This window comes from Acipenser ruthenus, chromosome 41 (genome assembly GCF_902713425.1).
Source record: "Acipenser ruthenus chromosome 41, fAciRut3.2 maternal haplotype, whole genome shotgun sequence".
Lineage (NCBI taxonomy): Eukaryota > Metazoa > Chordata > Actinopteri > Acipenseriformes > Acipenseridae > Acipenser > Acipenser ruthenus.
In genome coordinates, this window is record NC_081229.1 from 10,204,038 (window position 1) to 10,226,529 (window position 22,492).

Below are 22,492 nucleotides of genomic sequence, written 5' to 3' on the forward strand. Positions count from 1 at the left end.
TGAGCTCCTGTGAAATCACTACTGTTGAGAACACCATTGAGATCCTGAACACTACTGCTGAGAACACCATTGAGCCCCTGAACACTACTGCTGAGAACACCATTGAGCCCCTGAACACTACTGCTGAGAACACCATTGAGCTCCTGTGAAATCACTACTGTTGAGAACACCATTGAGATCCTGAACACTACTGCTGAGAACACCATTGAGATCCTGAACACTACTGCTGAGAACACCATTGAGATCCTGAACACTACTGCTGAGAACACCATTGAGATCCTGAACACTACTGCTGAGAACACCATTGAGCCCCTGAACACTACTGCTGAGAACACCATTGAGATCCTGTGAAATCACTACTGCTGAGAACACCATTGAGATCCTGTGAAATCACTACTGCTGAGAACACCATTGAGATCCTGTGAAATCAATACTGCTGAGAACACCATTGAGATCCTGTGAAATCACTACTGCTGAGAACACCATTGAGATCCTGCAGAATGTGTTTGCAGCATGTGGTCTACTAGAGGAGATCGTCTCTGAAAATGGACCGCAGTTTACTGCAGCTGACTTGAAACCTTTTTGCAGAGGAATTTAGTGAAGCCCTAAAACACCTCCCTGTCACCCAGCATCAAATGATGCTGCTCCAGTCGACCCCCTTTCCCTGTCTCTTATGGTACGAGACTACTGTGTGTCTCCCTGATTGCTTAACTCTAGAACATTTCTTAATCAGGTCAAAAAAGAGAGTACTGACTTTGACCTTGCGCTGACCAAACACGCACACGCACACGCACACGCACATGCACGCGCGCACACACACACACACATGCTCTCTCTCACACACACACATGCTCTCTCACACACACACACACACAAACACACACACACATGCTCTCTCTCTCTCTCTCACAAACACACACACACACACTCATACTCTCTCTCACACACACACAGAATAGTTTAACACATTCAGTACTGGCAGCAAGATTAAAGCAACGAGTGCTGCTATAATCTCAGGAGCGGTTGAAGATGTCAGCTGTGTCTCTGTGTCTCGTAGCTGTGAAATGTGTCTTTAAGCAAAAAACAGGGGTGGGGGCCTCGCATTTAAACAGCACAAAAAATACTGTCACCACTGCACCCTCCCAGCACTCAGAATCACAGTGTCACTCCCTGTATCAGAGACAGGCGCCCCAAGACAGAAACACTCAGAATCACAGTGATACTCCCTGCATCAGAGACAGACACCCCAAGACAGAAACACTCAGAATCACAGTGATACTCCCTGTATCAGAGACAGGCACCCCAAGACAGAAACACTCAGAATCACAGTGATACTCCCTGTATCAGAGACAGACACCCCAAGACAGAAACACTCAGAATCACAGCGATACTCCCTGTATCAGAGACAGACACCCCAAGACAGAAACACTCAGAATCACAGTGATACTCCCTGTATCAGAGACAGACACCCCAAGACAGAAACACTCAGAATCACAGCGATACTCCCTGTATCAGAGACAGACACCCCAAGACAGAAACACTCAGAATCACAGTGATACTCCCTGTATCAGATACAGACACCCCAAGACAAAAAACACTCAGAATCACAGTGATACTCCCTGCATCAGAGACAGACACCCCAAGACAGAAACACTCAGAATCACAGTGATACTCCCTGTATCAGAGACAGGCACCCCAAGACAGAAACACTCAGAATCACAGTGATACTCCCTGTATCAGAGACAGACACCCCAAGACAGAAACACTCAGAATCACAGTGATACTCCCTGTATCAGAGACAGACACCCCAAGACAGAAACACTCAGAATCACAGTGATACTCCCTGTATCAGAGACAGACACCCCAAGACAGAAACACTCAGAATCACAGTGATACTCCCTGTATCAGAGACAGACACCCCAAGACAGAAACACTCAGAATCACAGTGATACTCCCTGTATCAGAGACAGACACCCCAAGACAGAAACACTCAGAATCACAGTGATACTCCCTGTATCAGAGACAGACACCCCAAGACAGAAACACTCAGAATCACAGTGATACTCCCTGTATCAGAGACAGACACCCCAAGACAGAAACACTCAGAATCACAGTGATACTCCCTGTATCAGAGACAGACACCCCAAGACAGAAACACTCAGAATCACAGTGATACTCCCTGTATCAGAGACAGACACCCCAAGACAGACACACTCAGAATCACAGTGATACTCCCTGTATCAGAGACAGACACCCCAAGACAGAAACACTCAGAATCACAGTGATACTCCCTGTATCAGAGACAGACACCCCAAGACAGAAACACTCAGAATCACAGTGATACTCCCTGTATCAGAGACAGACACCCCAAGACAGAAACACTCAGAATCACAGTGATACTCCCTGTATCAGAGACAGACACCCCAAGACAGAAACACTCAGAATCACAGTGATACTCCCTGTATCAGAGACAGACACCCCAAGACAGAAACACTCAGAATCACAGTGATACTCCCTGTATCAGAGACAGACACCCCAAGACAGAAACACTCAGAATCACAGTGATACTCCCTGTATCAGAGACAGACACCCCAAGACAGAAACACTCAGAATCACAGCGATACTCCCTGTATCAGAGACAGACACCCCAAGACAGAAACACTCAGAATCACAGTGATACTCCCTGTATCAGAGACAGGCACCCCAAGACAGAAACACTCAGAATCACAGCGATACTCCCTGTATCAGAGACACCCCAAGACAGAAACACTCAGAATCACAGTGATACTCCCTGTATCAGAGACAGACACCCCAAGACAGAAACACTCAGAATCACAGCGATACTCCCTGTATCAGAGACAGGCACCCCAAGACAGAAACACTCAGAATCACAGCGATACTCCCTGTATCAGAGACACCCCAAGACAGAAACACTCAGAATCACAGTGATACTCCCTGTATCAGAGACAGACACCACAAGACAGAAACACTCAGAATCACAGTGATACTCCCTGTATCAGAGACAGGCACCCCAAGACAGAAACACTCAGAATTACAGTGATACTCCCTGTATCAGAGACAGACACCCCAAGACAGAAACACTCAGAATCACAGTGATACTCCCTGTATCAGAGACAGACACCCCAAGACAGAAACACTCAGAATCACAGTGATACTCCCTGTATCAGAGACAGACACCCCAAGACAAAAAACACTCAGAATCACAGTGATACTCCCTGTATCAGAGACAGACACCCCAAGACAGAAACACTCAGAATCACAGTGATACTCCCTGTATCAGAGACAGACACCCCAAGACAGAAACACTCAGAATCACAGTGATACTCCCTGTATCAGAGACAGACACCCCAAGACAGAAACACTCAGAATCACAGTGATACTCCCTGTATCAGAGACAGACACCCCAAGACAGACACACTCAGAATCACAGTGATACTCCCTGTATCAGAGACAGATACCCCAAGACAGAAACACTCAGAATCACAGTGATACTCCCTGTATCAGAGACAGACACCCCAAGACAGACACACTCAGAATCACAGCGATACTCCCTGTATCAGAGAGAGACACCCCAAGACAGAAACACTCAGAATCACAGTGATACTCCCTGTATCAGAGACAGACACCCCAAGACAGAAACACTCAGAATCACAGTGATACTCCCTGTATCAGAGACAGACACCCCAAGACAGAAACACTCAGAATCACAGTGACACTCCCTGTATCAGAGACAGGCACCCCAAGACAGAAACACTCAGAATCACAGTGATACTCCCTGTATCAGAGACAGGCACCCCAAGACAGAAACACTCAGAATCACAGTGACACTCCCTGTATCAGAGACAGACACCCCAAGACAGAAACACTCAGAATCACAGTGATACTCCCTGTATCAGAGACAGACACCCCAAGACAGAAACACTCAGAATCACAGTGATACTCCCTGTATCAGAGACAGGCATCCCAAGACAGAAACACTCAGAATCACAGTGATACTCCCTGTATCAGAGACAGACACCCCAAGACAGAAACACTCAGAATCACAGTGATACTCCCTGTATCAGAGACAGACACCCCAAGACAGAAACACTCAGAATCACAGTGATACTCCCTGTATCAGAGACAGACACCCCAAGACAGAAACACTCAGAATCACAGTGATACTCCCTGTATCAGAGACAGACACCCCAAGACAGAAACACTCCCTCGTGCGCGGGGGCACGTCACTTCGGCTTGCTGTTTTCAGCTGAGGCTGCGTTTCTGAGTTGTTCCTTAATATTATTCTCTGTTTTGTTTAGTGACTGCATAATCTTTCCTCAAACGTTTAAGTAAATGTACTGAACTTGGAAAGACGTCGTGGATTCTGAACCACTGTAGTAAGAATTGATTGAGAATGATAACACGTGTTACCGTGTGTCTGTGAATAAAAGTAACAGAGGGTTCAATGAATGCGTTTGTAATCATTCTCAAGGATTTGATTTTGTAATTAATGCTGTTTATTTGAATGACTCCGGGCTTGCTATTTTCAGATCCCCAAGCTGACTTTTGTCAGGGCAATAAAACGAGATCTTAACCGAGTACAGACAGCCCGTACATGCTCCTGCTACGTCTCCCACCAACAGTAATAATATTGTTAATAAAGGCATTGCAATATCGGAGGCTCGTGTCTCCGAATGGGTTAACACACAGCGCTGCGTTTTTCATTTCGTCCTGTTGCGACACGAATCACATGCGCGGCTGACAACTCGCGGAAGTTTGTTTTGCAGTTTTGCAGAGATTGCGAAGCCGCAGAGTTGCATTGCACTGCAGACGGCGAGCGGAACCCAGGCACAGACTTCCGAAGAGATTTCAATGAACAGCTCGATCCTGCAGACCGAACGAAGCGGGCAACCGGGTGCACGGTAAGGATATTGCACGCGTCCTTACCATCTGCTTCTTAAAATCACTCAGCCGGACCAGCGCCAGCAGAGGACTGGGTCTCTAGAGCAACGTCTCTAAATCACATGCATCAAACTGCTTTCAGCCATCATCATCATCATTATTATTATTATTATTATTATTATTATTATTATTATTATTATTATAGACATACAAAAGAAACGTAACAAATTAAATGACAAACGTTTTGTTTAGACGATTGTCATTGAAAAAATTGAGCTCTGTTTTTAGAACAGAGAGTACATCGCCGGAATGCGGTACGCCTACCAAAACTTGATCGTGGAACGTCAGAAAACGATACGCTGTCGTGCACAAATCACTACGAACAAGACCTGCTGTAGTTCACCCGCAGAATCGTATATGTTTACAATGTTGCATAGCCCAATGTGTTGCTCAACAGTTAAAGTCACATACATTTGCTGAATTGTGGAAAAAAAGTTATTAAAAATAACTTTAAAGTCAAACTCGGTGCATTCTGCCCCTTTCAAACGGGCGTACCCTTGTTTTCTGAGCTGAAATCACGCGTGCGTGCCCGGGCAAGCGCAGCACACGGTGTACCACGTTTTAACACGCACTGTAAAATAACACACTGGTCTGGGTTCTCATTCAAGCACCACAGCCCTGGCGTCCCTGAATCTGAAGGGACCGGAACAGCGCTAAAGATTTTTTTGAACAGCAGTTATTACAGGAATTCACATTGTATTTGTATAGTGAACGTATAGTAACACATGCAATAGGTAGTGCATGTATCTCGTTTGTACAGACATCTCTCCGTCTTGTCAGAATGCTTTCCTTTATTCCCGTGTCTGGTGACCACGGTCTGTTTGCTGTAGTCTTCTTAAAGAAGCAGCTCTTAACAGTAGTAGTTCAGCATGTTCTTTCCATTGCATCGAGAGGACTGCTGACTGCATCAGACGGGAGTCATGTGACTGAGCTGGCTCTACTACACCGCTGCTCAGCACTGTCCGCAACCTTTTATAAGAGTTCGTTTACCCTAGTTTGATTTTTAATATGCTGTACTATACCTCTATATGCTTTACAATGCTTCCCTATGCTTTACCAGACCTCTATATGCTTTACAATGCTTCCCTATGCTTTACCAGACCTCTCTGTGCTTTACAATGCTTCCCTATGCTTTACCATACCTCTCTGTGCTTTACAATGCTTCCCTATGCTTTACCAGACCTCTCTGTGCTTTACAATGCTTCCCTATGCTTTACCAGACCTCTCTGTGCTTTACAATGCTTCCCTATGCTTTACCAGACCTCTCTGTGCTTTACAATGCTTCCCTATGCTTTACCAGACCTCTCTGTGCTCTACAATGCTTCCCTATGCTTTACCAGACCACTCTGTGCTTTACAATGCTTCCCTATGCTTTACCAGACCTCACTGTGCTTTACAATGCTTCGCTATGCTTTACCAGACCTCTCTGTGCTTTACAATGCTTCCCTGTGCTTTACCAGACCTCTGTGTTTTACAATGCTTCCCTATGCTTTACCAGACTTCTCTGTGCTTTACAATGCTTCCCTATGCTTTACCAGACCTCTGTGCTTTACAATGCTTCCCTATGCTTTACTAGACCTCTCTGTGCTTTACAATGCTTCCCCGTGCTTTACCAGACCTATCTGTGCTTTACAATACTTCCATGTGCTTTCCCAGACCTCTCTGTGCTTTACAATGCTTCCCCATGCTTTCCCAGACCTCTCTGTGCTTTACAATGCTTCCCTATGCTTTACCATACCCCTCTGTGCTTTACAATGCTTCCCTGTGCTTTCCCAGACCTCTCTGTGCTTTACAATGCTCTCCGTGCTTTACCAGACCTCTCTGTGCTTTACAATGCTTCCCTATGCTTTACCAGACCTCTCTGTGCTTTACAATGCTTACCTGTGCTTGGCCAAAGTTGTCTCTTCCCATCCGGGTCTTTGTTTCAACCCTGTTTGAGATTGTTTAATTGAACCAGTGAAACCTCCACCCAGACCCTGAAGTCCTTCATTACCTCATTGTACCTGTAAGACCTGGAGTGGAGTCATCCTCCAGGATCGGGATTGAACACCCCTGATTTATAAAGTAATGAAGTCAACCCATTTGAATATGAAGATAATACTGCTATTGATGTAGCTGTTGGTATAATTACGTAGACGTATACTGTGTGGGAGTGAATGAAAATAAATTATTTACACAGATAAGCCCTATTCCCACGCGAGGGAGTTTCACCACCCGTTGCAATGCTGTGTCATGCTTTCACTGTGCTTTATTACACTTTGACCTGTTGAAGAAAGTGAGAAAACGTTTGTCATTGAATTTACTGCGTTACTTTCAGTGTTCTCAATGTAGCGGTATGTAGTGTTTAATAGTTGTGACATATAAAGGATGCATCTCCCTGTTGCAAGGCATTTTCAATGACATAGATGCAGTGGAAGGCAGGGGTTCAAAGAGGAGAATGTATATAAACTGGAGAGTAAAGTATGCTGCTTTTGTTTCTTTTATAAGGAAACAAAAGGCTAAACTCTGGCAGAATGTAGTAAACTAGCACAGACACCAAGAAGGAATTATATTGTAGAGGCAAACTGAACAGGATTGTGGGGCTCTGTCTGTCTGTCTGTCTGTCTGTCTGTCTGTCGCTTTAATGAAACTAAACTCTGGTAGAATGTCGTAACTAACACAGACACCAAGCAGGAGGAATTCTATTGTAAAGTCAGACCGAAGAGGAGAGTTCTGTTATAACACACTTGCCTCGGCACGTTCAAGTTTTGTTTTCAAGAAAAACACCTGCCTGTTGAAACCTGCTGTCATTGAGAGGGAGGCTGGCTGACGCACACACACAGAGACACACACAGGAGGCTGACACTAGACCAGCCTTTCACCTTCCTCTGGAGGCCTGGGTTCCAATCTGGGGCGCTAGGTGGCGCTAGTGGGTTAGTGTTAATGCACTGACCAGCCTTTCAGCTCGTGATCACAGTTCACCCTCACCCTGTCTGTCTCTCAGGACGATGAAGTATCTGCTGTACCTGCTGTTCCTCTCCTCACTACTAGATGGCGCTGTGGCGGCAGTGTCCTGCTACAATGACAATGGAGAACCAGTCGACTGGTGAGCGTTCATTACTGTGTTGATCCCCCCCCCCCCCCTCCCCATGAATAGAAAATCTACACTGTATGGGAGTCAATGTAAAGAACTCAAACATGTGTGTGTCTGCCTGTGTGTGTGCCTCTGTGTGTGTGTGTGTGTCTGTGTGTGTGTCTGTCTGTCTTTGTGTGTCTGTGTGTGTGTCTGTCTGTCTTTGTGTGTCTGTGTGTGTGTGTCTCTGTGTGTGTGTCTCTGTGTGTGTGCCTGTGTGTGTGTCTGTGAGTGTGTGTGTGTGTCTGCCTGTGTGTGTGTCTGTGTGTGTGTCTGTCTGTCTTTGTGTGTCTGTCTGTGTGTGTGTCTCTGTGTGTGTGTGTGTCTGTTCATCTCCCCTCTTCTTCTCCTCTCTCTCTCTCTCCTCTCATCTCAGGTTCTTCCTGTACAAGTTGCCGCGGCCCCGCCAGCGCCCCCTGGAGGACGGCCTGCGCTACATGTACCTGGACTCGGAGAACCAGGACTGGAGGGAGGGGCGGGGCTCTATCAACCAGAGCGAGGGAGCCGTAGGGAGGACCCTGGAACAGCTGTACAAACTGGGAGAGGTGAGGAGAGGGGCAGGGAGGGGGGAGAGAGAGAGGAGAGAGGTGGGGAGAGAGAGAACAGGAGAGGGGCGGGGGAGAGGGAGAAGGGGAGAGGGGAGGGGGAGAGAGGAGAGGAGAGGGGAGGAGATGGGTGGGGTGGGGAGAGAAGGGGAGAGCAGTGGGGTGGGAGGAGAGGAGAGGGGTGGGGTGGGGTGGGAGGAGAGGAGAGGGGTGGAGAGAGAAGTGAGGTGGGGAGGGGTGGGGAGAGAGAAGGGGAGAGAGGTGGGGTGGGGAGAGAGAAGGGGAGAGGGGTGGGGAGGGAGGGGGAGAGACAGAGAGAAAGAGGAGTTGAAAGGGAGCCGTGTGGGGGGCAGATAGAGGAGAGTGAGTGTTTTATTTCTCCTCAGAGCAGTGAAGTGGCCTATGTCCTGTACAATGACCAGCCACCAAGAAAAGAGAAAGAAAGGAAAGAAGAGAGCAAGTGGAGGACAGGCTATGAGAAGGGGCACACAAAGGGTGAGTGACTGATTAACACAGCTTCTATCTATTATGATGAGATCATTTAACCCTTTGACCCGAGTGCGTGAGTCTGTGTGTCTAATGAATCCCCCTCCTCTCTCTCTCTCTCTAGGAGTGGTTCTGTTGGACCGGTCTCAGGGGTTCTGGTTAGTTCACAGCACCCCCCACTTCCCCCCTCCTCTCCCGGGAGAATTCTCGTACCCCAGCAGCGGAGTGCACAATGGACAGAGCTTCCTGTGTGTGACCTACAGCTACGCACAGTTCAGCAACATCAGTGAGTACAGACAGACAGGCAGAGAGACAGACAGACAGACCTACAGCTACGCACAGTTCAGCAACATCAGGGAGTACAGACAGACAGAGAGGGAGAGAGGAAGAGACAGGCAGAGAGACAGACAGACAGACCTACAGCTACGCACAGTTCAGAAACATTTCTAAATTTGATTCAAGTTTTCCATGCACAGTATTGCTCTATTGTTGAATATCATTCTCCCCACCCCCTCTCTCTCCTCCCCCCCCTCCCCAGGTGAGCAGGTGTTCCTCAATCAGCCAGACTGGTTCAATATATCAGTCCCAGAGCCGTTTGCCACGGACTGCCCCGGGCTGCAGAAACTCGCCCAGGAAGAAAGCGTGAAAGCGCCCTGGAAGAGCCAGAGCAGCCTCACCTCACTGGGAGGGACTGCTTTCATCAGCTTCGCCAAGGCTGCCCAGTTCAACGACGGTAAATAACCAGTTACAACCGAGCCAGGCCGGTCATGTGACCTGGCATGGGAACCCCGCGGCACAATTGCAAACAGTCTACCAGAAATACGAACTCAAATAGTTTACAATGAGCTGCATGAAGTTTCTTGCAGTATTGGAGCAGTGTGGAGTAGTGGTTAGAGCTCTGGACTTCTGACCGGAGGGTGGTGGGTTCAATCCCAGGTGGGGGACACTGCTGCTGTACCCTTGAGCAAGGTACTTTACCTCGATTGCTCCAGTAAAAGCCCAACTGTATAAATGGGTAATTGTATGTAAAAATAATGTGATATCTTGTAACAATTGTAAGTCGCCCTGGATAAGGGCATCTGCTAAGAAATAAATAATAATAATAATAAAATAATAGTATGTGTGCAGCTACCTGTGTGTGTGTCTCACAGTCTCCTCCTCTCTCCTCTCTCTCAGCTCTCTACCACTCCTGGGTCGCTCCGGCTCTGGGTTCAGACTTGCTGGTTCAGTTCTGGCCCAACTCTGCGGGCGTGCTCCCCTCAAACTGCTCCCCCCCGCAGCACGTCCTCAACGTGCAGGAGATCGGGTTCCCCCCTGGGGCAGGGGCGCCCCCCCCCTTCAGCTCCCACGTGGACCATTCCAAGTGGTGCGTGAGTGAGGGGGAGGCCGCGGGAGCATGGACCTGCGTGGGGGACGTGAACCGGGACCAGGGGGAGGAGCTCAGGGGAGGGGGCACCGTGTGCATTGACAACCGCTTAGTGTGGAAGTCGTACAGGCAGCTGGTGCAGAAGTACAGCAAGTGCGAGGACTGAAGGGAGAGTTAAGAGCGTGTGTCACTGAGGGAGGGGAGACGGGGACAGCGAGTCTTAGGGTAGTACAGGGTCAGTTAGTACAGGTCTCCGTTGGGGAGGTCAAATCAGCATTACCTTTTGTATTAGACCGTGTTTCATGGAAACTTTTTTTTTTCGTGTGTGTGTGAAGCACTTTGGGATCCTTGAGATAAAAGGCTCTGTAGAGTGAATGTGTGTCAGTATGTATGGTGTTTGTGTGTGCGTTTGATAGGTCCCTAAGCTCTCAGGAGGTGTGTAAGTCACTGTGTGTGTGTGTGAGAGAGAGAGAGTCAAAACTTCTGTTACATTTGTGTAATGATTGACACAGTTTAAAAAATAATTGCAAAAGTGTGGAATCAGAATTGAACCTGATAAAGATAATTGTGGAAATCAAACTTAACCCTTTAAATACCATGCACTGCTGTTAGCTGCTGTATAATTCATCGAAATTCTTGAACATTTTATAATAAACTAATTGAACTAATGGCCATTTCATCATCGCAGGCTCTGCTTTATCATTCAAAACACGTTTGATTTGGTTACATTAGCGGGGAGACAGACAGCAGTCTTGTACCATAAGAGACTGGGGAAGGGCGTTGACTCAACGCTTCTGTTAATTTAGCAAGGAGAAATGGGATAACCTAAAAAAAAAAAAAAAAACAGATTATATTTATTTAAACAAATGGACGAGAGTTTGTTTTTCTCCATTGCACTTTGTTTTGTATTTTTTTCTTGTAACAACAAAAATCATACAATTAAAATAAAATTAATTATAATTAAAAAAAACAGCCGGTGAACAGTTTAAAACGATAAAGACGTTGAAGAATTCAGTACCAGAGCATAGTTACCTTTTAGATACATTATATACAGCCCTAATAATAATAATAATAATAATAATAATAATAATAATAATAATGATGATGCTGTAGATACATTATATACAGCCCTAATAATAATAATAATAATAATAATAATAATAATAATAATAATAATAATAATAATAATAATAATAATAATAATGATGCTGTATGTACACAGCGTTTAATAGTTTAACACTGAGAGTGTCACAGTCTGGGGGGGTTGGGGGGGGGGGGCACGTTCATATCTCTCCTTGTGTCAATGACGATCCACTCTTTCATTTTCAATATACTGAGAGCTCTGCTTGATATTCCCAGCCGAGGGCGCTGTTGAATTTTACTGATCCACTGTTATTATTATTTAGTCCTTCAGCAGATGCATTTATCCAAAGCGACTTACAGAAGCGAAGGGTACGTTCTGACCTTCGGAGGTTCGGAACACATTTCCGACGGAAGGTTCCAACCTTCCATGGGGCTCATTTGCATAATTTACTGGTGACGTCACAATAGCTAGTTTAGATTTGATTGAAAATCCTATTTTACAGGTAATCCATATAAATGGAATAAAACATTCACATGTAGTTTAAAAATATGTTATATATAGAATAGTAATCATGTTTTTATAATTTAAATAAATAACAATACACGTTGTTTCTGTACATTGAAGCTGCTTGTGATATAGACAGTAAGCTTGCATTGCAGCAGCACCAACTGCAGAGGACTGTTAACAGAAAAGAAGAAAACATACCGAGCGTGAATGCAACTTGACGAACCTTCGAAGGTTTAAAACGACCTTCGAATTCCTGGCTAGTGAGCGCGCCTTCAAACACAGCCCTAGAAACTGAACTGTGCATCACAACTGCTGCTGCAGAGTCACTTACAATACTCGGTTTTACATCTGATCCGAAGGACGGGGCGTTACTGTTATTATCATTATTATTATTATTATTATTATTATTATCGAGTTAGTTTGTCAGTCTAAATATAGCAGATTGCATTTGTTTGTCATTTCTTTCCACAGTATACAACACATTCCTATATCTACAGTGTTAGGAATCTACAGCTGTGCAGGATATTTACAAGCACGTTCAATGGCAGATGGGTCCCCCCTCTATTTCACTCTCTCATCCCCTCTCCCTCCCAAGAAACACATACAGGCAACAGACTAAAAACAGATCCCAAACACCCTCTCCTATTCCCACCTCGTGTTTCTCCCTCCTCTCACCTCCTGCAGACAGAACAGGATGTCTAAAGGCCACCATGCACTGAGCAATGCTGTCGTCCAGTAAGAGACCACGGGGAATTAAGAACTGTCGGTTTTATGTGGCTGCGCAGCTGTTGCTGTGATATTAAAGAGGTTGAAAAGTAGGTGGGGCGGGAACATCTGGGTTAGATAAATGTTCTTGTTTGTTTGTTTAGCTTTATCCAAGGCGACTTACAGAGACTAGGGTGTGTGAACTATGCATCAGCTGCAGAGTCACTTACAACTACATCTCACCCGAAAGACGGAGCACAAGGAGGTTGTGACTTGCTCAGGGTCACACAATGAGTCAGTGGCTGAGGTGGGATTTGAACCAGGGACCTCCTGGTTACAAGCCCTTTTCTTTAACCACTGGACCACACAGCCTCCTTGGCAATGATTCAAAACAGGGAGGAAAGAGGGGCTCTTAAGAACTGAGTGGCTGCACTGCAGCTTGAGGCTTTGTGTGGTTACAGTAATCGTGTTAGGGTGGATCCTGCCACACTTGATGAGTTGCTGGGGGAAAATGAGTGATAAAATCCCTTCTCAAGACTGGAGTCTGAGAAGAGCCATTCCAGCAGAGGCACCGGTGAGTTCACAAAATGTGTGCATCTCCAACATCATCACCGTCTAATAATCAACCCTCACTCATGCTTTCTACAGTGTCTTTTACCTTTGTATTTCCAGAAGAGCCTTGAGTATCTCTAAAGGGTCCCTGCACAAACCACTGGACGAATCATATCGAATGACTTTTACCACGCGACATCAACAGCTGTGCTGATTGGTTGATTACGAGCGACTTGCTGCCAAGAACAGAGAAGTGCTTTATTCTATTCGTGGACGACAGCCTGTCATTCCTGACAGGCGAGAGATGATTCTTTGCTGTCTCGTGTATGGTGGCCTTAATGCTCCTCTGATACAAGCCCCACCCCTCGCTCCCCAATCCCACACATAAACACTTCACACCCCGACCATAACAAACGAGACTCTACGTGACGCTGCCCCCGTTGTTACTACCATCATTAACAGCGCTGCTCTGCTGGGACACCAGCAGCACCGCGCCCCCGGGACCAGCGCTCCCAGTACCGCTTGAGGAGCCTCCCAGCAGCAGCCCGCTCCCAGGAGCAGCCGCGGCGGCCGTGCCGTGCTGGTGGTGTAGGAGCCCCCCAGCCCCGCTCCTGCGCTCGCAGTGGCTGCGGTGCCTCATGAAGCTGTCCCTCCACATGAACTTCTTGGAGCAGGTGTCGCAGTTGTAGGGCTTGAGGCCGGTGTGCGTCTTCATGTGCTCCGTCAGGTGGTGCTTCATCTTGAACTTCTTGGTGCACACGGGGCAGTCGAAGGGCCTCAGGTTGAGGTGCATGTTCACGTGGCGGTCCCTCATGCTCTTGTGCGTGAAAGTCTTGCCGCAGTGGCACATGAATATCTTGCCCCCGTCCTGCGCGTGCGGGGAGACCTGCACGGCCCCGTGCTCCGCCCCCGCCAGCTGCAGCACGGCCGGGCTCGGCTGCTGATACACGACGACCTGGTTGCCCTGCATGTCAATGGGCAGCAGGGACCTCTGGGGGTTGAACTGCAGTCCTGTCTGGTTAGCAACGCCTCCACCGCCACCGCTGCTGCTGCTGCTGCTGCTTCTCACTGTACTGGTTTCGTTTCCCAGTTGCTGGTGGTGGAGGTGTTGGTGGGGCTGGCTCTGGTCGTCCATGCTGCCCGAACCAGTGCTCCCAGTCAGACCAGCGGCCGTCTCGAACTGGATGTAGTCCTCGGAGGATTCGCAGAAATTCACCTTGCGAGGGAATAAAGGGAAGGCAAGCAGGAAGGTTACTTATTTAGATAATCACTGATTTCCTGCCTCTTCTTTCAGGACAGTGCTGAATTGTGTTGCCCCTTTCACGTTTAGGCACGCCTTCTAAAAAGTTTTGTTTTCTTATATAGATCAAATAGTTTCTGTCCCAATTAGTTTAGAAGTAATTTATAATCTTTTTATGACTACATAACTTACAAATGACTTCTTTCATTGAAAAACTGCATTCACAGTATAGAAGCCTAGTAACGCACACCTGTAGACAGACAGACAGCGACACAGATAGACAGGTGCACCTATACAGTACAGAGACACAAATCTGTACACCTGTACAGACAGTCAGTCACACACCAGTTCAACAGAGACACTCCTACGGTCCGGGTACATGCCGGACAATCGCTTTTGCATTCGGAATCGGAACACCAGAAAACGACTCGTTTTTCTATTTTGGTTTTTCATAAAAACAAAAATCGACCCCTTTTTCATTTTCCAATTTCTGAGATTAAAATACAAAAACTGATTCAGGCTTGTTTTCCCATTTTTCATATTGCTTTTTGCAACAAAGTATTCGAAATGGAATAATCTGTAATACAAAAATAAATAATAAACCATTTGAAATAAGTTCGGAGGCGTGCTCTACTCGTATCGAATGTGTCTCGGTGTTATGACGTTTTCTGCATCAATACATTGATATCGATATCTATGGATGCACCCCCAAAGTGAAACAAACTGGGTACCCATGAAAGGGGAGCTCTGAACATACATGAACGCCCTGGAGAAATGCGCTGTGATAATATAATCCAGTTAAGTTTATAAAGCCAGATATAAATTTAAGAACCGTACGTGGATTTCTTTCCCCTTGTGTGTGAAGATTCATTAGTTTTAGTATTATTATAATGCACTGTACCTGAGAGATAAAAAGGATGATTATTATATTAACGTAGACCTGCGGCTGTATTGTAATACAGTACTTTGTAACAACTGCTAAATTAATTCATTAATAATGTTGGTAAACAGACAGAACACTTCCACGACAATAAGCACAAATTATTGCATCGTCACAACAGCGGGACAGAGAGCTTTTTTTTTTTTAAAAGGTATTGAAAGAGCTAAATAATTAAGATATTAAATGTTGTGGAGTGTTTTCGTGCTGCAGTGGGTGGTTCTTTTGTAACAGAATATGGTGAAGGGTGGGGGTGAATTCTGTTTACAGTTTCGCACTGTATCGCACTTCCTTCTTTTGTAAGAGCTGCAAACCGCGGGGAGAGAGGAAATGTTCGCATCTTACAGAGCTTGCCATAGGATCATTAAAGGGGGCTGGCACGCTTGGTTGAATAGGTCTGTCCCTCTTCCCATACGTTAGTATATCTATCCTTGTTTAAGAGTGTACCTGTTAGAGATGCATTAACAGATTTCCTGTGAAGTGTTGTCTCGCCAGATATCTGCTTGAACGAAGACATTTTTCAAGCAATTTCATTTTTCGACCCTACAGCCTATTATTTATTTTTGTATTACAGATTATTCCATTTCAAATGCTTTGTTGCAATATGAAAAATGGGAAAACAAGCTTGAATCAGTTTTTGTATTTTAAACTCAGAAATTGGAAAATGAAAAACGGGTCGATTTTTGTTTTTATGAAAAACCGAAATAGAAAAAACGAGTTGTTTTCTGATTTTGAATGCAAAAATGATTGGCCGGAATGTACACGGAGGACCAGCACACAGACAGACACTTTTACAAAGACACACAAACCTATGCAATATAGACACACACCTGCACACAAACCTGTACATTATTATTATTATTATTATTATTTTTATTATTTATTTCTTAGCAGACGCCCTTATCCAGGGCGACTTACAATTGTTACAAGATATCACATTATACATTATTTCACATTATACAGATATCACATTATTTTACATACAATTACCCATTTATACAGTTGGGTTTTTACTGGAGCAATCTAGGTAAAGTACCTTGCTCAAGGGTACAGCAGCAGTGTCCCCTACCAGGGATTGAACCCACGACCATCCGGTCAAGAGTCCAGAACCCTAACCACTGCTCCACACTGCTGCCCTATACATACAGACAGACAGACAGACACACACACCTGTACAGACAGATATACAGACAGACACACACCTGTACAGACACAGACAGACACACACCTTTACAGACAGCAGCAGTGTGGAGTTGTGGTTAGGGCTCTGGACTCTTGACCGGAGGGTTGTGGGTTCAATCCCCAGTGGGGGACACTGCTGTTGTACCCTTGAGCAAGGTACTTTACCTAGATTGCTCCAGTAAAAACTCAACTGTATAAATGGGGAATTGTATGTAAAATAATGTGATATCTGTATAATGTGAAATAATGTATAATGTGATATGTTGTAACAATTGTAAGTCGCCCTGGATAAGGGCGTCTGCTAAGAAATAAATAATAATAATAATAATAATAATAATATAGACAGACAGACAGACAGACACACACCTGTACTGATATACAGACAGACACTCTCACCTGTACAGACAGACACTCACCTGTACAGACAGACAGACAGACAGACACACACCTCTACAGACAGATAGACAGACACACACACACCTGTACAGACAGACAGACCCTCACCTGCTCATCCAGGACGTCTTGCCTGTGTCCGGCTCCTCCGACTCCCTTCCCCTGCTCTGGCTCCGGCTGCATCTCCATCCCAGATAGAGTCCTGACGTTGGAGATACTGAGCTGAGCGCGCTCCCTGTCTGGCTCAAACCCCAGCACCCCCACCCGCCCCCTGCCCCCCTCGAACACTGGCACTCCCACCGCACCCCTGCCCCCCGCACCCCCCTCAAACACCAGCGTTCCAGCCCCCGTCTGCACCAGTGCTCCGTCCCCCCCCCTACCCTCCGCACCCCCCTCGAACACCAGCTCTCCCACCCCCCCACTGCCCCCCTCAAACACCAGTGCTCCTGCCCCAGGCCCCGCCCTGCCCCCCTCACTGCCCTCCTCGTCCTCACAGGTCAGCAGCACGTCCTCCAGGGGAGCCGGCCTCTCCTTCTTCACCAGCACCCACTGCTTGCGGGGCATGATGCTGGGCTGCACGTAGGCGGGGCGTTTCGACCCCCCTAGAAGCAGGGTGGAGGAGGAGGAGGGGCCGCCGCTGTCCTCCAGCTCCGAGTCCAGCCCCCCCTCCTCGCTCTCCCTCAGCTTCCTCCTGCGAGCGAAGCGGCCGGCTCGTTTGCGCAAGCTCGAGCTGTGCTGCTGCTGATACACCATCTCCTCGGACTCTTCAGTGAAAGAGTCCTCCCCCGCTCTCCCGTACCCGCCCCCCCCGGCCTGCCCCGCGCCCCCCAGCACTCCCGCCAGCCCCCCGGCCCCCACGCTGCTCCCTCCGCTCGAGCCTGCCTCTCTGGGGCTGAAGTAGTTGGTGCTGCTGGGGGACTGGTTCTCGCTGGCCCGACTGGAGCAGTGCCCCCCCTGCCTGCCTGCCTGGCTGTTCCCCAGCTGGTCCCCCCCCTCCACTGCCCTGCTGCTGCCGGTGAGCTGGCTGTTCCCTTGACCCCTGCCCTCCCTCAGCAGCTCGGAGCACTTGTCCACCACGTGCCACATCTGCAGCACGCTGCCCACTGTCAGGTAGTTGACGATCTCGTCCGTGAGCATGCTCAGTCTGCCCGTGTAGGCGGAGCCCAGCACACTCTCGAAGGCCAGGGGGTCCATGACAGAGGGGAGGACCACCGAGGAGACGTTCTTCAAGAGGACCTGGGGGGACGGGACAGATTATTGCAACGCAAGACACAGCAGCTAGCTCTGAGGGGCTCCTGCAGTCTCCTTATCTAACAGGGGTCCTGACTGCCAGCACACAGCGGTGACTATACCATCAGATCCTGTATAAATATTCATTCACATTGTATTACAGCACTGCCGCACACAGAGTGACATCACCATTGCAGGTCCTGTATTAATAGTATCACTGTTATTATTATTAGGAGGAGGCTGCCAGCACACAGCTGTCATTGCATTACTGTAGACCCTGTATTATATTACTGTACTCTATTACAGTGCTGTTGCATGCAAGGTTATATTATCACTGCAGATGTTACAGTATTGCCTGTCAGCACACAGCAGTGATTACATTACTGTGGGTCCTGCATTATAATATAGCACTACAGATCCTGTATATTACAGCACTACAGATCCTGTATTATATTATATCACTATAGATCCTGTATTGTTATTATAATGATTATCATCATGGCGAGGAGGCTGTCAGCACACAGCAGTGATTACATTACTGTGGGTCCTGCATTATAATATAGCACTACAGATCCTGTATATTACAGCACTAGAGGTCCTGTATTATATTATATCACTATAGATCCTGTATTGTTATTATAATGATTATTATCATGACGAGGAGGCTGTCAGCACACAGCAGTGATTACATTACTGTGGGTCCTGCATTATAATATAGCACTACAGATCCTGTATATTACAGCACTAGAGGTCCTGTATTATATTATATCACTATAGATCCTGTATTGTTATTATAATGATTATTATCATGACGAGGAGGCTGTCAGCACACAGCAGTGATTACATTACTGTGGGTCCTGCATTATAATATAGCACTACAGATCCTGTATATTACAGCACTAGAGGTCCTGTATTATATTATATCATTATAGATCCTGTATTGTTATTATAATGATTATCATCATGACGAGGAGGCTGTCAGCACACAGCAGTGATTACATTACTGTGGGTCCTGCATTGTAATATAGCACTACAGATCCTGTATATTACAGCACTAGAGGTCCTGTATTATATTATATCACTATAGATCCTGTATTGTTATTATAATGATTATCATCATGGCGAGGAGGCTGTCAGCACACAGCAGTGATTACATTACTGTGGGTCCTGCATTATATTATTATTTGTGTTAATATTGCGGATCATGTATTCTAATATTATTAATATGATCACCTGGTCGTGGAAGTACGGCGAGGAGGCTGCCAGCACACAGCGATGAGCCCTGAACTCCTGGCCCTGCACTTGGATGCTCAGGTCACACAGCTGCCCCTCCAGCCTCTGCTGGTTCAGACTCTCCAGCAATGACACCGGCACCTCGGGGAAATCCACATGCACCAGCCTGCCGCTCATACTGGCCTTACTGGGCAGACTGGGGAGGCAGTGACTGGTGCTGCTGCAGCTGGACGAAGACTGATCCATCATCATTGCCAAACTGAGAGGAGAGAGAGAGAGAGAGAGAGAGTTACTGGGATTATAGACTGATCCATCATCATTGCCAAACTGGGAGAGAGAGGGGGCAGGGTTACTGGTGTTACTGTGATTAAAGGCTGTTCCATCACCACTGCCAGACTGGGAGGGAGATAGAGAGAGCGAGAGTGATCTCAAACTGCAGTTACAATGTAATTATAATGCAGTCTAGTCTAGTGATCTCAAACTGCAGTTACAATGTCATTACAATACAGTCTAGTCTAGTGATCTCAAACTGCAGTTGCAATGTAATTATAATAGAAATGTATTATATATTATTATTTGTTTATTTAGCAGACGCCTTTAGGAGGCTGTGTGGTCCCGTGGTTAAAGAAAAGGGCTTGTAACCAGGAGGTCCCCAGTTCAAATCCCACCTCAGCCACTGACTCATTGTGTGACCCTGAGCAAGTCACTTAACCTCCTTGTGCTCCGTCTTTCGGGTGAGACGTAATTGTGACTCTGCAGCTGATGCATAGTTCACACACCCTAGTCTCTGTAAGTCGCCTTGGATAAAGGCGTCTGCTAAATAAACAAATAATAATAATAATAATCCAAGGAGATTTACACAGACTAGGGTGTGTGAACTATGCATCAGCTGCAGAGTCACTTACAACAACGTCTCACCCGAAAGACGGAGCACAAGGAGGTGAAGTGACTTGCTCAGGGTCACACAATGAGTCAGTGGCTGAGGTGGGATTTGAACAGAGGACCTCCTGGTTACAAGCCCTTATCTTTAACCACTGGACCACACAGCCTCCTAAAAATATCACATTATTTTTACATACAATTACATTATTTTTTACATACAATTACCCATTTATACAGTTGGGTTTTTACTGGAGCAATCTAGGTAAAGTACCTTGCTCAAGGGTACAGCAGCAGTGTCCCCCACCTGGGATTGAACCTACAACCCTCTGGTCAAGAGTCCAGAGCCCTAACCACTACTCCACACTATAACCTAGTTATCTTACACCACAATTATAATAGCATTGTAATACTGTGTATTATGAAACCACAGTGTAATTACAGTGTATTGGTATTAAACCACAGCGGAAGGCTCTATGGCTCACATATGATATGAACATAATTTTGATATTTGATTTAACATCATGTAATCAATGTATCAAAACAATACACATATTTTCTAAACACTAAACTATGACAAATATTTTAAGTCGTGGTGCAACGGTACAGAAGTGAACGTGAATTCAGAAACACACGCCTGGTAAGCAAACTGTCAAACACGGGGGTCGGTCTCTGACAGCATCGGCAGACTGAACAAGAAAACGTCGTTCTGTGAAAGCGACTATTGACAACCCTCCTCCCCACTCCTGCGCTCTGCTGCTACGGGTGACAACAGGACTCGAGCTCGGTGAATGTGCTGTACGACAAGGCCTCTAAACAAAAATGCAAATAGGCGATAACTCGATAAATTCAAAGAAGCACACAAACCACAGGTACCCAACAAGCAAACGACCAGCTCAATACCGCACACAAGTTGCATCGTTTGCACCACAATATTTAGTAAACTATCCCATTTAAAAACATATATATCTGTATATATATATACATATATTTATACAAAGACAAGTGTCATGACCGCAAGAAATAAATAATGCGCTCAATTCTGCAAAAGGTTTTAATTTAAAATATAAACTAAAGAGGTTTTGCATGTAGGTTATGTTATGTGTTTATTTATTAAATTGCAAACTGCAGACCCATATTCAGAATTAGAAACGTAATTTATTTAGAACAACAACGCAACATCCACGCAAGCGGGGAAAGAACGTGCAAGAAATGAAACTTACTCATTGGAATGATTGCACGGGGGTATTTAAATGCCTTTCGTTGTTTTTAAACATATATGTTTATTTTAAGCAAATAAAACCCAAAACAGTCCATTCTCGTTTGCAAGTCCAGCCATTGTCACGACGTTAAAGGGGCAGGCTAGCTAGCTCACTTACAGCCTTTGCACACAAGGGGAATGTTTATGCCGATAGTAAATGAAACCCCTTTTAGGCAGCCTGAACGGTGGCGGAGCGCAGGAGTCTTGACCACGGAGGCTGTGATACTGCATTGCTATGTCGCCCATGTTGGCTCCGGCTGCTGTGTAGTTCACTTGCTATACTGACTCTGTTAGAGCCAAAATGGCTTCATTTGCATCCCTCCTCGTCTCTATAAACGGGACTGTAGTGTTTTAACCATTACACCAGACCTGTCAACTCTCCCGTATTTGCCGTGAACCTCACGTTTTTTGGACACTTCTCCCTGGACCGATTTTCTCTCATATTTTGTTCAAAGCTACACTTCAACCCGTTTAGGTCAGCAAACGTTTAATTTCCACAAATGTCAAATTTTCGCTAACATTTCACTCTCTAAAATCATGGACGTACTGTCGGTCTGTGGTTCCTGCAATCACCTGTCTGTACCTTGCAGGGTTCAAGAACCAGGGGAGCCCTGATGATTACACGTGCGATAAAAATGCTTCATCCGGTAAAAAACAAAACAAAAAAAACATATTCTCATATAATCCCAGGCAACGTTGGAAAAAGGCATACTTTCTGTAAACAATGCAGGACTTATTTTAACGGTGGGACATGGGAGCAAAAATGATGATCTTGGTCAGTACACGAGATCACAGAAATACCAGAAAGCCAGTGACGC

At 46.1% G+C, this 22,492-nt stretch overlaps 3 protein-coding genes across 3 annotated transcripts in view; 1 reads left to right on the forward strand and 2 right to left on the reverse strand.

Annotated features, from left to right (window-relative positions):
- LOC117968424 (C-type mannose receptor 2-like) overlaps positions 1-22,492 on the reverse strand; it is a 242,708-nt gene that overhangs the window by 185,608 nt on the left and 34,608 nt on the right. The gene's annotated exons all lie outside the window — the stretch shown is intronic.
- Positions 4,745-11,139, forward strand: LOC117434200 (deoxyribonuclease-2-alpha). Its single transcript, XM_059010575.1, has 7 exons — positions 4,745-4,922; positions 7,946-8,047; positions 8,451-8,619; positions 9,006-9,114; positions 9,230-9,391; positions 9,644-9,838; positions 10,282-11,139. Exons 1-7 carry the CDS (start codon positions 4,873-4,875, stop codon positions 10,635-10,637), a joined length of 1,143 nt encoding a protein of 380 aa, XP_058866558.1. The 5' UTR covers positions 4,745-4,872; the 3' UTR covers positions 10,638-11,139.
- On the reverse strand, positions 10,748-21,809 carry LOC117971654 (zinc finger and BTB domain-containing protein 22-like). Its single transcript, XM_059010660.1, has 4 exons — positions 21,637-21,809; positions 19,535-19,793; positions 17,183-18,307; positions 10,748-14,535 (listed from the first exon to the last, which is right to left on the reverse strand). Exons 2-4 carry the CDS (start codon positions 19,784-19,786, stop codon positions 13,741-13,743), a joined length of 2,172 nt encoding a protein of 723 aa, XP_058866643.1. The 5' UTR covers positions 19,787-19,793; positions 21,637-21,809; the 3' UTR covers positions 10,748-13,740.

Coding starts and splice junctions, on each gene's coding strand:
- LOC117434200 (XM_059010575.1), top strand. CDS start 4,873: ATGAACAGCTCGATCCTGCAGACCGAACGAAGCGGGCAACCGGGTGCA. Junction 4,923..7,945: donor AGCGGGCAACCGGGTGCACG/GTAAGGATATTG, acceptor TCTGTCTCTCAG/GACGATGAAGTATCTGCTGT. Junction 8,048..8,450: donor AATGGAGAACCAGTCGACTG/GTGAGCGTTCAT, acceptor CTCTCATCTCAG/GTTCTTCCTGTACAAGTTGC.
- LOC117971654 (XM_059010660.1), bottom strand. CDS start 19,786: ATGATGATGGATCAGTCTTCGTCCAGCTGCAGCAGCACCAGTCACTGC. Junction 18,308..19,534: donor CGCCGTACTTCCACGACCAG/GTGATCATATTA, acceptor CCGTCCCCCCAG/GTCCTCTTGAAGAACGTCTC. Junction 14,536..17,182: donor AAGACGTCCTGGATGAGCAG/GTGAGGGTCTGT, acceptor TTCCCTCGCAAG/GTGAATTTCTGCGAATCCTC.